Source organism: Marmota flaviventris, chromosome 1 (assembly GCF_047511675.1).
Source record: "Marmota flaviventris isolate mMarFla1 chromosome 1, mMarFla1.hap1, whole genome shotgun sequence".
Taxonomy (NCBI): domain Eukaryota; kingdom Metazoa; phylum Chordata; class Mammalia; order Rodentia; family Sciuridae; genus Marmota; species Marmota flaviventris.
The window spans coordinates 28,674,092-28,687,663 of NC_092498.1; the positions used below are offsets into that span (position 1 = coordinate 28,674,092).

Consider the following 13,572-nt stretch of genomic DNA (forward strand, 5'->3'; position numbering starts at 1 on the left):
CCTGAATGTGATAGCTGCAAGGTCTGGGTGTTCAATTCCAGGGCCTCCGAATGGTCAAACAGGAGGTACTTACCTTGAATGGATGAGAGTGCTGCTATGATGTCAATGTACTCAGCCCTGAGGGGATCATGTCCCCTTCTGCTCCTTTGAAGACTGGATCCTGTTGCTGCCATCAAAAAATATTAAACCAAAATTGAGACCACAGGATCTCTGGAATAAAAGAGTTCATTGAGCTGCTACAGATGTCAGCCTGGAAAAGGATGAGGTCTTGACAAGTTTACACAACTACCAGCATCAAGGCTGATAGCAGTTAGAAAAAGGTCCACAAGACATAGGGCTAAAGTACTTTTCTAACAAAAATTTGGGGAAGGAAACCATAAATTGAACCTACATTGACTATAGATATGAGAGGCACTATAACAGGGCAGGTGAAGTGTTGGAAAGGTAGGGCAGTCCCAACTGTAGCTTCTGGATTGGTTCGGATATTTACCCTAGTCTGAAAAGTTGATATGTAGGGCTGGGGTTGTGGCTCAGTGGTAGAGTGCTTGCCTAGCATGTGTGAGGTACTGGGTTTGATTCTCACTATTGCATATAAATAAATACATAAAATAAAAGTTAATCAACATGTAAATTTTTTTTTTAAAAAGTTGATATGTAAACAAGGTTTGGTGGTCCTGGTGGTTCAAAGTGATGAGATCTAAGTATTCAACATATTATCAGGAATGTGAACTATTTTTTGTTGGTTTTTTTTCCCTGCAAATTGTTAACTGATTAACATTCCTCATCTTTTCCTTCATCCTCTAGCCCTCATAATTACATTTAAGACATCTCAGCATTTTATCAGCAGTGACATTATGAAAGCTATGATGTCACTAGCTAACAGAATTTCAACACCAATATAATCTTGTGGGACCACTATCACATACGCTGTCTGTTATTGACGAAAATGTCATGTGGTGAAACAGAGTATTTAATTTGGGTTGAAATAAGGATTTCTCCAAATCCACTTTCCTATTAGTATTTTAGGTGTAAAATAATATATATTTACCACATGTGTTGAAACAAAAAGTTCAGTGTACAACTTGAATTTGGTACCTTCTAGTCAAGGAAAAAAATCTATTAATGCAGGGTACAAAATCTTTAATATACATGCAACAAGTATAGTACATCAAGGCAACAAAATACACATGGAAATATTAACATATAGTTCAGCATTCTTTTGGGGGAGGGGTCGTTAAAAAGAAACACTACCACTTAAATTAAAGGTTAAGACATACATTGTTTCTTCATGCAAAATTTACAAACTACTTCTAGTGTGAAATTAACTGTGTAAAAACCTGAATTTCACAGTAGCCAATGAATTTTATTCCAAGAGCTCCAAGAAAGGAGGAAAAGTCCTGATCCTCAGATGCCATGTTTAAATCTGCACTTAGCAGCAGGTTAAGATACACAAATTACTGTTCCCAGTAGACAAATCTGAAAAGTATACCAATTATGGAATCTTGAATTTCCTTCTACATTTTAAAAATGAATGGAAAAAAATTAACAATATTTTTTAATTACTGAAGGATCCTATGTGTCAGCTGAGAGTGGACCATGAATTATTAAGCATTTAAATATTCTGAAAATTCTTAGGAAAGCTGCTCAAGGCTAGCCTAAAATTCCCAAAGTTCCCTCCTCATTCATTTCTTTACTCCATCCTCCCAAGATGTCAAATGTCTTTATTTTGTACCTTCTTCCTCATGCTTCTTAAAAACTGCTTTGGATACTTCACTCTTGTCAAGGGTATACAGAATTAAGAATAGATTAAAGGTACCATTTCTCAAGAACATTTGCATTTCTACAAATATTAAAGCCTTAAGGTAAAGGAATAAAGCTCTGAGTATGTCCTGGCACACTTAAGATAGCTTATTATAAGGGCTTCCAGGTCTCCTTTGTCCCTGAAATGACATTGTTTGGACTGTCTCACATACAAGACTGACCTTATTTTATATTCCAAATTATGAAACTAAGCTATAAATATTGCAGAGAACCATCAGACTCCTACATTTCTAATACAAAGAATGAACAGGTAATTCACTTCTTAAAAAAATTGTTTTAGGAAGAACATTTTTCCTATATGTCAAAGCTACTATGTTTGAATGTAATGTTTTAGTAATAAACAAAAATACCATATGACATTCCAGATAAATATTGTGGCCTTTTCATGTAAACAATGTATAAAATTTCTTTGGCACAGCTAATCATGTTTTCCTTATTTCTTACTATAGAAAATATGTTTCATATATTTTCACTTTTGATATGGTGGAAATTTAAGGGACAAATGTAGCTGTTTTAAAAATTGCAAAAGATTTAAAATATGGACTATAAAAAAACTAATTTACCTGTAGAAGTGTAGGGACCTTTTAAATATTAACATCATTTTAAAAATGAGATTATGACATGATGCTAGAGTTCATAAAACACGCATGACATAATTCATTGTTACATGTAAGGGAGGAAAAAATAGCACTGTATGTCAGGCATTTATTTATTATTAAGTATGGTGCTTATTCTAGTGATCCTTGTTTAAAAGCTTCTCAATCTTTAGCTGAACTTAAAATCATTCCTGATGTAACATTTTCTAGCATTCCTTCTATATTTGAAACGTCTCCAACTTTTCAGACATACCTGATCACATTTAAAAACTGACAACCGTTAATGAAAATCCTGGGGAAACAACAATAAGAAATTTATTCATTTTCTCTCTGTATAATATACTTTACCTATGACCCATACAAAGAAAATCAGTGATTGCCAAAAAAGGCACATTCCTACAAAATTTATAAAATGTTAAATGGAATGTTTAATTAGTACCAAATGATAAATGTTGAAGAAAAAAATGACAGGCTAGGGAATAGCTCAGTGTTGAGCACTTCTTTAGCATGTACAGGGCCCTGGGTTCAATCCCCAGCATAACCAAAAAAACAAAATAAAACCACCCAAAACCAAAAAAACTGAAAAACCACTGTGAACTGCAATCTAGAACACTGCCCTAATATTAAACATATGGCATTTAAATGTTAGAAATTAGTGGAAAACTGAATTTAGTTGTCTTATTTTGAAAATTTGACCACTGAGTGAAAGAAAATATTTAGCTTAAGTCTCTGGAATAAAGCCTTGATCTCAGTCTCTGATCACTAAGATATATGTAAAGAAATATATAAAAATCAGTTGAATATTAACTATGTACAATTTGAATGAATCATTAATTTGGAGAATCTTCAAAAGTTTTTTAAAGCCTGTTCAATTTTAAACTTTCTCAATGACAAATATAAGTTTTTTTTTTAAATGAAAAAATGTCAGGACCATTATTTTTCCCCTTATAAGTTTACATGGAGTACTGAACTCTCTAAGCAGAATTCCAGACATGTACCAGAACAATATAAAATTTCAAAGGTCTCCCCAGCAGTTGAACTTACATAAACTGAACATTTACAATATAGAAACTTTCAACTTTCACATAAGTTTTTCAGGATGGAGTTAGGCCTGGACTTGTCATCTCCGTTGTAGGACTTGCAAGGTAGTCATTAGATTTTAGGCTTGTTAGAGACTTGTAACTTGCCACTGATGTAAGAGACCCACAGAGACCAAGTAATGAGGGAGTATCTTCTTTACCTGAAAGTCAGGATAAAATAACAATTAATAGCCTTTGAGAATGAAATCAATAAATTTAGCATGTGGTGCATAACTATAACCCAGTGACTTGGGAAGCTGAGGCAGGAGCATCTCAAGTTAAGGACGGCCTCAGCAGTCTGGCAAAACCCCATCTCAAAATAAAAAATCAACAGGATTGGGGATGCAGCTCAGTGGTAAAATGCCCCTGGGTTCAATATCCAGTTCTGTACTAAAATAAAATAATGCATAAAGAAAAGAATGATAACAATAAGATCCTAAAACCCATAGAATCTTTCATAATCTACAAGATAATAAAAATATATCTAATTATGCAAAGATCTGCATCTAGACATGTTGGATCTTTCAGCAGTTTCAATATGACTGTAAAATATTACACAATATTTTGCTTCTTGTAAAACTAGATATGAAAGATTGAAATAACATGCTTTTGAACAAAAATTAAAAGTTTACCTTTTTATGAGGACATGTTTGTGTTCAGTTGGTTAGTAAAGGATAATAAAAAACTAAACAAATAAAATAAGTACCTATTCCAGAGGAATACTGGGAAACCCATACTTAGGTTAAGTAATGCATTACAAACAGGTTGGTCCTGGTGAGACTAGCCTACACCAACTTACAAGGAAGGTTTGATTTTAGAGACTTCGTTCATGTATTGAACATTTACTTAGTATCTACTATTTGCATCAGGAACTCTCCTAAATGCTGGACTTTGATGAAACTCTGAAGGAAGAATGGCGCGTCTGTTTCTGTGGCTGAGGTAAAACCTCCTATAGCTGAGTAAGTTTCAACGCACACTGCCCAGACACTAGCTGTAAGTGGCTCTGGCTTAGGGTTGTGAAAGGCTAAAGACTTTGAAAATTAGCAGGTTTCCAAAGATGGAAAACTTGGATTTCACTCATGTCATTATGGAAATGTAAGCTGAGCTGGACATCAGATGGTTCTGAATATTATGTATTATTTCAACCAGCCTTTGAAGTTTTCCCATAGTTCTTTTGTACTTAACTCTACCTTATCACACTGTATGGCAAGTGGGGGTTCATTTTTTCTCTTTCTTTCTCTCTCTCTCTCTCTCTCTCTCTCATTAGATGATAAACTCTTTGAGAAAGGACATGGACTCTGTTTTATTGATTATTGTACTCCCAGTACCTAGTATACAATAGGTCATTAAATAACTATACAATTAATAAAGAATGATTACATGGAATTGCAATGGAACTCAAGATAGGGCCTATGTCCTTTTCAGCTTTGCAACCTTGGGCAAGGCATCTTCTCTGAGCCTGTTCTTTCCTTTGCAAAGTGGGAACAGATACCAACTAACTTCATAGTTTTGCTGACCAGGAAAATATAATTACTCTTAGAAAAGATATGGATGAGTAGTTGTTACATTTATATTTTAAAATGTTTATCATATTATATTATGACTAAAAGGTATAGCTCAGTGGTAGGGCACCTCTGAGTTGAATCCCTAGTACCCCCCCCTCCAAAAAAAAAAAAAAAAAAGGAAAGAAAGAAATCTTTAGACTCAAACTGGTAGGACTTGATGACAGCAAAATGATAGGTGGAAAAAAACAAGAAAGACTCAGAAGGTTTTCAGAATTGGTAGATGAATGGTGAGATTACCAACTCTAAAACAGGAGAAGAAAAAGGGGATCAATGAGGACAGGAAGAGATAGTGAATGTGTATTCTAATTTTGAGGAATGCCTAAAGGAACGCCTTAACCTCTATCACAAATCCACAAACTGAAGAAAAGTTAAGCTGTTAACATGTAAGGTCCATGTCACTTTTTATAATTGATAGTTACAGAAACGGGAAGGCTGTTACTTCATATAGTAAAATTTCAAACTGCTTGAACCAGTATATGTTGTAGTTGATTGGGCAGGGGTGGGGGGGCTCTGACACAGTTGTTTCTGCATGTGCCTATATGGACTTGGTCACAGGTAGTCATGTTGATATCAATTTAATTCAGTTACTTGTCTGACTGGAATCACAAGTGCTGAGTTTATATACTGTTTAAAATGAAAAGTTATTTGTTTACAGGAAAGAATGAAAACAGGCAGGTAGAGGTAAATTTCATATTACTAAAGCAAATACACATTAGAAAAATTATTGCAAGTCATTTTCTCATAAAATAAGACAAAGCTTGTTACAAAGGAAATCTCTAAGAAAGGAAAATACCTTGCAAGTAAATGAAAATTTGTGACATGCAAAAGGATTGCTTATCACATACCAAGCATGTAGCTAAGGCAGGAGAAATCCATCCGAATACAGAATTTGGGGGCTAGGGGCAGGTTGTAGCTGAGTGGTAGAGTGCTTGCCTAGCATACACAAGGACCTGGGTTCAATTATATTATGATTAAAAGGTATAGCTCAGTAGTAGAGCACCTGGCAGGGAGGCTGGTGCCACAAAAACTGAACCATATGCAGCTGGTATGACTGATTAATGTATTGTGCAGGATCTTTAACATTTTTCATAAAATTCCTATGGCCTATGAGGAGAAGCTGTTTAACTTCCAAAAGTATTTGGTTTAATTGAGGGGGTACGGATAAACTATAGGAAAACAGGAAAGGGCATACAGAAAACTTACTGGTAGTTTGAAATAAAAATTCCTACAGTAGTAGAGTATTGAAATGGTTCTTTGTTGGCACAGAGGATGATATTGTGAGGAAAGACATGGTCATTGACGATTTTGACTCAAAAAAGGACTCAGAAGAGACTGACTCTGAACAAAGAAGTCCTGAAAATACCCTGAGCAATTGAATTTATTTTTTATTTTCCCTCTTATAGATACAGAGCAACAAAATATGATTTTTTAAATCTGTGCTTAAAGTCTAAAAGAAGCAACAAATGATCAAAGAATGAAATTAAGAAAACAATTCCATTGATAACAGTATCTAAAAGAATAATATATGTAAGAATAAATTTGACCACAGAAGTGCAAGAGTTGTACACCTTTTGAAAATTATGGAATATGTTGAAAGCAATTAAATATCTAAATACATGAAAAAGTCTCATTTTTCTATGGATTAGAAGACAATATTGTTAAAATGGCATTAACTCTCCCAATATATATTCAATGTCACTCCCATTGAAATTTTCATTGCCTTTTTTATTCCAGAGATGACAAACTGATTCTAAAATTTATAACAAAATGCAAAAGATCCCATATAACTTCAACAATTTTGAAAAGGAACAAAACTATAGACCTCAAACCTCCTAATTTCAAACTAAAAGCTAAAGTAATCAAGACAGTGTGGTATTAGCACAAGGATAGTGTGGAACTAGCAAAGATACCCAGATCGATGGAATAGAATTGAAACCCCAGAAATAAATCCATACATTTAAGGTCCATAGATTTCTACAAGGGTTCTAAGACCATTCAATGAGGGAGAAAACTGTACTTTCAACAAATGATATTGGGACATCTACATATTCATATGCAAAAGAACAAAGTTAGACCCTTTGCCCACAGTTTATACAAAAATTAACACAAAATAAATCAGAGACCTAAATGTAAAAGTTAAAACTGTAAAATTCCTAGAAGGAAACATAGGTATAGATCTGCATGACCTGGGATTAGACAACAGTTTCTTATATACGACACCAAAGCATAAGCAATCGTAAGAAAAATTAGATAAACAGACTTTACCAAAATTGTAACTCAATTCACCAATAATGAAGGATAATGCAATTTTAAAACCACCAAAGAACTTGAACAAACATTGCTCCAAAGATGATATACAAATGACCAAAATGACCAGTAAGCACATGAAAAGATGCTAAAAATCATTATTGGGGAAATGCAAATTCAAACTACAATGAAGTCCAAATTAATGCTCATTGTGAGATGGACATCATTACCCTACAAACATGTATGACTGCACTGTGGTGCAACTTTACATCACGTATAACCAGAGAAATGAGAAGTTGTGCTCCATCTGTGTACAATGAATTGAAATGCATTCTGCTATCATGTATAACTAATTATAACAAACAAAATTTTTTTTTAAAAAAAGCACACAATAACAAGTGTTAAAGAGAAACTGAAACCCCTTTTGTTGACATTGGGATTGTAAATAATGCAGTTACTTTGATATATTGGTTGGCAGCTCCTCAAATGGTCAAATATATGATCCAGTTAATTCTAGCCCTAAGTATATACTCAAGAGAAATAAAAATATATGGTCACACAAAGACATATATGAATCTTCATCGCAGCATTATTCAGAATAGCCAAAAAGTAAAAACCACCAACAAGTTCAACTGATGAATAAACAAACAAATTATGGTATATTCATACTGTGTAATATCATTCTGCCACAAAAAGGAATAAAATATTGATATGTTATGACATGAATGAACCCTGAAACATGCTAAGCCAAAGAAGTCACAACTTTTAAAAGAGCTACATATTATAGGATTCTATTATATTAAAATTTCAGAATAGACAAATCCAAAGACATAGAGAGTAAATTAGTAGTTGCCAGTTACAGGGGTGGGGGTAAACTGAGGGGGAATTGGAACCGGAGACTAATAGGGCTTTTTTGGGGGGTGATGATAATATTTGGGAATGAAGCAGTGGTGATTGCTGCATAACACTGTGAATGCTCTGATTACCACTTCACTGTATACTTTAAAATGGTGAATTTTGAATTCTGCCAAGCATTGTGGCATCCACATTTAATCCTAGTGATTGAGGAGGCTGAAGCAGGAGGATGGCAACTTCAAGGCCAGCCTCAGCAACTTAGCAAGACACTCGGCAACCCTGTCTCAAAATAAAAAGTAAAAGGAGCCTAGTGGTAGAGTGTCTCAGAGTTCAATCCCCAGTACCGAAAATAGGTAAGTAAATAAATAAACAGAAGGGGTAAATTTTATATTGTGTGAATTATTTTTAAAAATATATATATTTTTTAGTTGTAGGTGGACACAATACCTTTATTTTATTTTTATGTGGTGCTGAGGACCGAACCCAATGACTTACACATGCCACACGAGCACTCTATCACTGAGCCATAGCCCCAGCCCCCTTATTAAGTGAATTATTTTTAAATAAAAGTGGTTAAAGAAAGTCTAAAGGATCTCTTTAAATAAATACAAAAATACTAAGAGATACAGGAACATGTTGAAGTTTAATTGCTAGCAATTTTTTGGTGATATGTAAAAAATGGTTTATTCTAAGACTCAGGTCATCTTAGATTTAATAAAATACAGTATCTTGTAGGAAATATCTGCCACATATGAGGGCTTAATAAATATTTCAGAAAACAATGATGATTTCTTATTCTAGCATTGATTATAGTGCACTTTAACGTCTGAAATAGTGGAGCTGCTTTTGATTATAATATATATTAAAATATGCCTTTAGATTATAATATATATTAAAATGAATTTGATAAATATTGAGGTATGGGCTCTGAAAAGTCATAAAAAACTGTTTTTCTGCTTAAGCAAATTTTAGAATATGTAAGTTACTGTTATTTTTATTGTTGTTGGTAGTTGTGGTGGTATCAGGGATTAAGCCCAGGAGCATGTAACTACTGAGTCATATCCCCAGCCCTTTTTATTTTTTTAATATATATTTTATTTTTATTTGTAGTTGTAGTTGGACACAATAACTTTATTTATTTATTCATTTTTAAAAATTTTTATGTGATGCTGAGGATCAAACCCAGGGCCTTGCACGTGTAGGAAAGCGCTCTACCCCTGAGCCATAACCCCAGTGTCTTTATTTTTAATTTTAAATCAGGGTCTTGCTAAGTTGCTGAGGCTGACCTTGAACTTGCTATCCTCCTGCCTCAGCCTCCTGAGTTGCTGGCTGTACAGATGTGCGCAATCATGCCCAGCTCATAAACTGCTGTTTTAAGTACTAAGTAAAAAAAAAAACTTTATTGCTTAAGACTTTTCAGGAGATATTAATAAAAGTATTAACATGAATTAAATGTGTAAAAGTGAAAAAATTACTCAGCATTAAAAGAGAATAAAATCATGGCATTTTCAGGTAAATGGATAGAGTTGGAGAATATCGAGCCAATCCCAAAAACCCAAAGGTTGAAAGTTTTCTCTGATAAGTGGATGCTGATCCATAATGGGGATGGGAGGTGGGGATGGGAGGAATGGAAGAACTTTGGATAGAGCAAAGGGGACAGAGGGGTAGGAAGAGGGCATGGGGGCAGGAAAGATGGTCCAATGAGATGAACATCATTACCCTAGGTACATGTATGAAGACACGAATGGTGTGACTCTACTTTATGTACAACCAGAGAAATGAAAAATTGTATTCCATTTGTGTAGTATGAATCGAAATGCATCCTGTTGTCATAACAAATTAGAATAAATAAATTTAAAAAAGAATACATCTAACATAATTTTTCTATGTACACATATGAAAATACCTAAGTGAATCCCAAACTCATGTCCATCCACAAGAATGGAATCCTAATTAGAATAAGATATATTCCATGCTTGTATAATTTTTACCAAAATAGATTCTACTATCATGTATAACAAAGAAAACCAATTAAAAATACTCAACAATGAAAAAAACTAATCATTTATAGTTCCACCACCAAAATTATCCTTTTAAAATCTTGATATATTAGGCTACTAGTTGGGTTTTTTTGTTTTTTATTTTTTGTAAGAAGGAAAACCCATTTACTATGCTTATAACAAAGACATGTATGTTCATTCTAAAAGAATTTAATCAATGCAGTAAAGCACACAAATATTAAAGATATTATCACAGTTTATATTCAGAATAAAATGGAAAGAATATTATAAAATTGGTATGATGTCATGATTTTCTTCTAATAAAAATTTTCAATTTATTTTGACTGGAAATCAATATAAGAAAAAAAGAACAGTAAAAGAAATGTTGAAATTCCAATAAATATTTTTGCCTTAAGAGGGGATTAGCAAGGATGGTGGAATGTGATGGACATCATTATCCAAAATACATGTATGAAGACACGAATTGGGTGTCAACCTACTTTATATACAAAGATATGAAAAACTGGGGTATATATGTGTAATAAGAATTGTAATGCAAAAAATGTTCATGTATAAAGACATGAATTGGTGTGAACATACTTTATATACAAAGATATGAAAAACTATGCTCTATATGTGTAATAAGAATTGTAATGCATTCTGCTGTTGTGTATTTAAAAAAATAAAATCAATAAAAGAGTTAATTTTTATAAAAGATTACTCTAATTTTAGAAAATATGAAAAATATTTATTGTTTTACCTTCATGTTTTTTTTCAAGTACAAGCATTGATTTTTGAATGATCTACTGAACTCTCAAAATGCAACAGTTTTTTAAAAGTGATCTAATTAGAGAAAAGGTAAAAAACATGAGAAGGTGTTTCAATGAAGAGGACATACATGGCAAATAAGCAGGTGAAAAGATGTTCAGGGAAATGCAAACTAAAACCATAATGAGGTAACACTCCACATGAACCAGAATAGCTACAATTAAAAAAAATGTAAGAAATAATACAGAGCTATTACAGAATATCTTAAATCAAACCCTAAATATTGTCAACAATGTGAAGAAACTGGATCACTCATCCATTGTTGGTGGGAATGCAAAATGGTACAATCAAAATAATTTGTTTTTTTCTTCATACATCTCAGCACTGTACTCCTGGGTATTTATGACACAGAAATGAAGACTTCTGTATATACCAAAACTCAATAATCTTCATAGTAAATTTATAACCCCAAATAACCCAAATGTCTCTTAATGGGTGTTGTTTAAAACAAAACTATAGTGTATTCATGAAATGGAATATTTTGGAAATATAAAAGATGAACTATGGATACACACAACTTGGACAGATCTCAAGGGAAATATGCTGAGTGAAAAAGGTCAATCCCAATAGCCGAAGTACTACATGTCTAAACTATATGTACAGTCTTATATATACTATATGATTTATATAACTTTATTGAACTGACTAAATTTCAGTAGTAGAGAACAGATTAGTGCTAGCCATAGATTAGGGATGGGACAGAGATGGAGTCTGGGAAGGAGGTGGGTGTGCTTACAAAAGGGCAGCACAAGGGATCTTTGTGTTGATAGAACTTTTCTGTATCTTGACTGCAGTGGTGAACACAAACCTAAGTGTGCAATGACAGCATAGAACTACACAATATAGGAATACATGTATATTTGAATAAAATAAGTGAGTTGTATTAATTTCAATATTGTGGCTATGATGCTGCACTATAGCTTTGTAAGAAGTGAACAAGATGGTAAACTGGGTGAAAGGCACATTCAGTTCCCTTCTTTGTATTCATTCCTATAATTACTTATGAATCTAATATTATTTCAAAATAAGAAGTTAAATTTTATTTTATTTTTTCAATATCTTTGTTTTATTTATTTATTTTTCTATGTGGTGCTGAGGATCGAACCCAGTGCCTCACACATGTGAGGTGAGCATTCAACCACTGTCCTACGACCCCAGCCCAAGAAGTTAAATTTTAGAAAAGCAGTAGCTAGAAAAATTCCTTAAAATGTGTTAAGCACTTAGGTAAAAGTATAGAAAAGGAAGGAATGCCAAGGTAGCTTAATAATCTTGCATTTATATTTTCATACTGATTAAATGTATCTTCAGGGTAAATTCGTAGATGTATGGTTGCTGTATTAGAAAGCAAAAGCATTTACAGGACTGAGTTAACTCTAAACTTAGGGGGAACTAAAAAAGTATTTCTTTCAATTTGCTCAAATCTACTTTTGAGTCTCTTAAGAACAGTTTATAAATTTCATAAGATATGTGCAAAGTCTAAGTACTTTATCTTTGTTGCTATTTAAATTGTTTTCCCTGATCATTAGAGTATCTCACTGATCACTGTTTGGGTAAGTCAGGACTACAGATTTCTGCATGATAATTCTGTATCTAGCTACATTTCAGGACTTCTTTTATTGCTGCATTTAGTTGTATTATTTCTCTGTTTTTCCAAGTTCATAAAATCATCTCCAAAACATAATTCTCATGTCTTTACTTAAGGTTTCTTCTCTAAATGCACTACCTAATATTATCAGTATAATGTGAAATTATGGTAGAAACAATGTAGAGCCTTACTTTGTCCCTCAGCTAAGTATTTCCCCATTAAGTAAGACACTAGTTTTAAGAAAAAGTTCTACACATACATACACACATACGCATACATTCATGTAAATAAGGTATTTTCAGTTATTTTTCTTGAATATTCTTATTTGTCACACAAGTGTTGAATTCTATCCAAGGCCCTTTATTGCATCTATGGAGATTGCCTTTGCTATTTCAGATCTATTAATATAGTATTTGTGACATTAGAGGATTTTCTAATATTGATCATTTCACATTCCAAACATTCTGGAGCAAATCCACCTGATTGTGATATAACATTTTCTTTATTTGTTGCTGGATTCTGTTCATTAATATATTACTTAGAACTTTTGTAACAATATCTATAAGTAATATTAATCTATAGTTTTTATTTGTCATAGTATATTTATTTGGCTATACTTACTTCCTAAAATAATTAAGAAGTTTTCCTTCATTTTGGAATAGTAATTTATAAAGCATTGGGGGAATATTTGATCTTTGATGTTTAGGTAGAATGCTTCTGAGAAATCACATGGGCCTGGCCCTTTTCCATTGAGTAGTTCTTACATAGCTCTATTTTTTTTTTTCCTGGATAGTGTTTTAAGCTTTCTATCTCTAATGCAAATAATTCTGTGAAGTATACTTACAGAGGAAACTATCCATTTCATTTAGGTTTTCAAATGAATTTGCGTAGAGATCTGCAAAGTAGTCTCTGTTTTTTATTCTTTATCTCATTTGTTTGTGATCTTATCTTTATTATTTCTTTTCTTGTGCTTTTGGTTACTTTGTTGTTATTTTT

The 13,572-nt window shown here is 32.9% G+C and overlaps 1 protein-coding gene across 2 annotated transcripts in view; it reads right to left on the reverse strand.

The window, feature by feature from the left end:
• Positions 1–1,123: 1,123 nt before the first annotated feature.
• The window catches only part of Rundc3b (RUN domain containing 3B), a 152,361-nt gene continuing 139,912 nt past the window's right edge, over positions 1,124–13,572 (reverse strand). For both annotated transcript variants that reach the window (XM_027956116.3, XM_027956115.3), the window contains one exon: positions 1,124–3,657. In XM_027956116.3, coding sequence (XP_027811917.1) covers positions 3,512–3,657 — 146 coding nt within the window. In that variant the 3' untranslated portion in view covers positions 1,124–3,511. The remainder of the gene's footprint in view (positions 3,658–13,572) is intronic.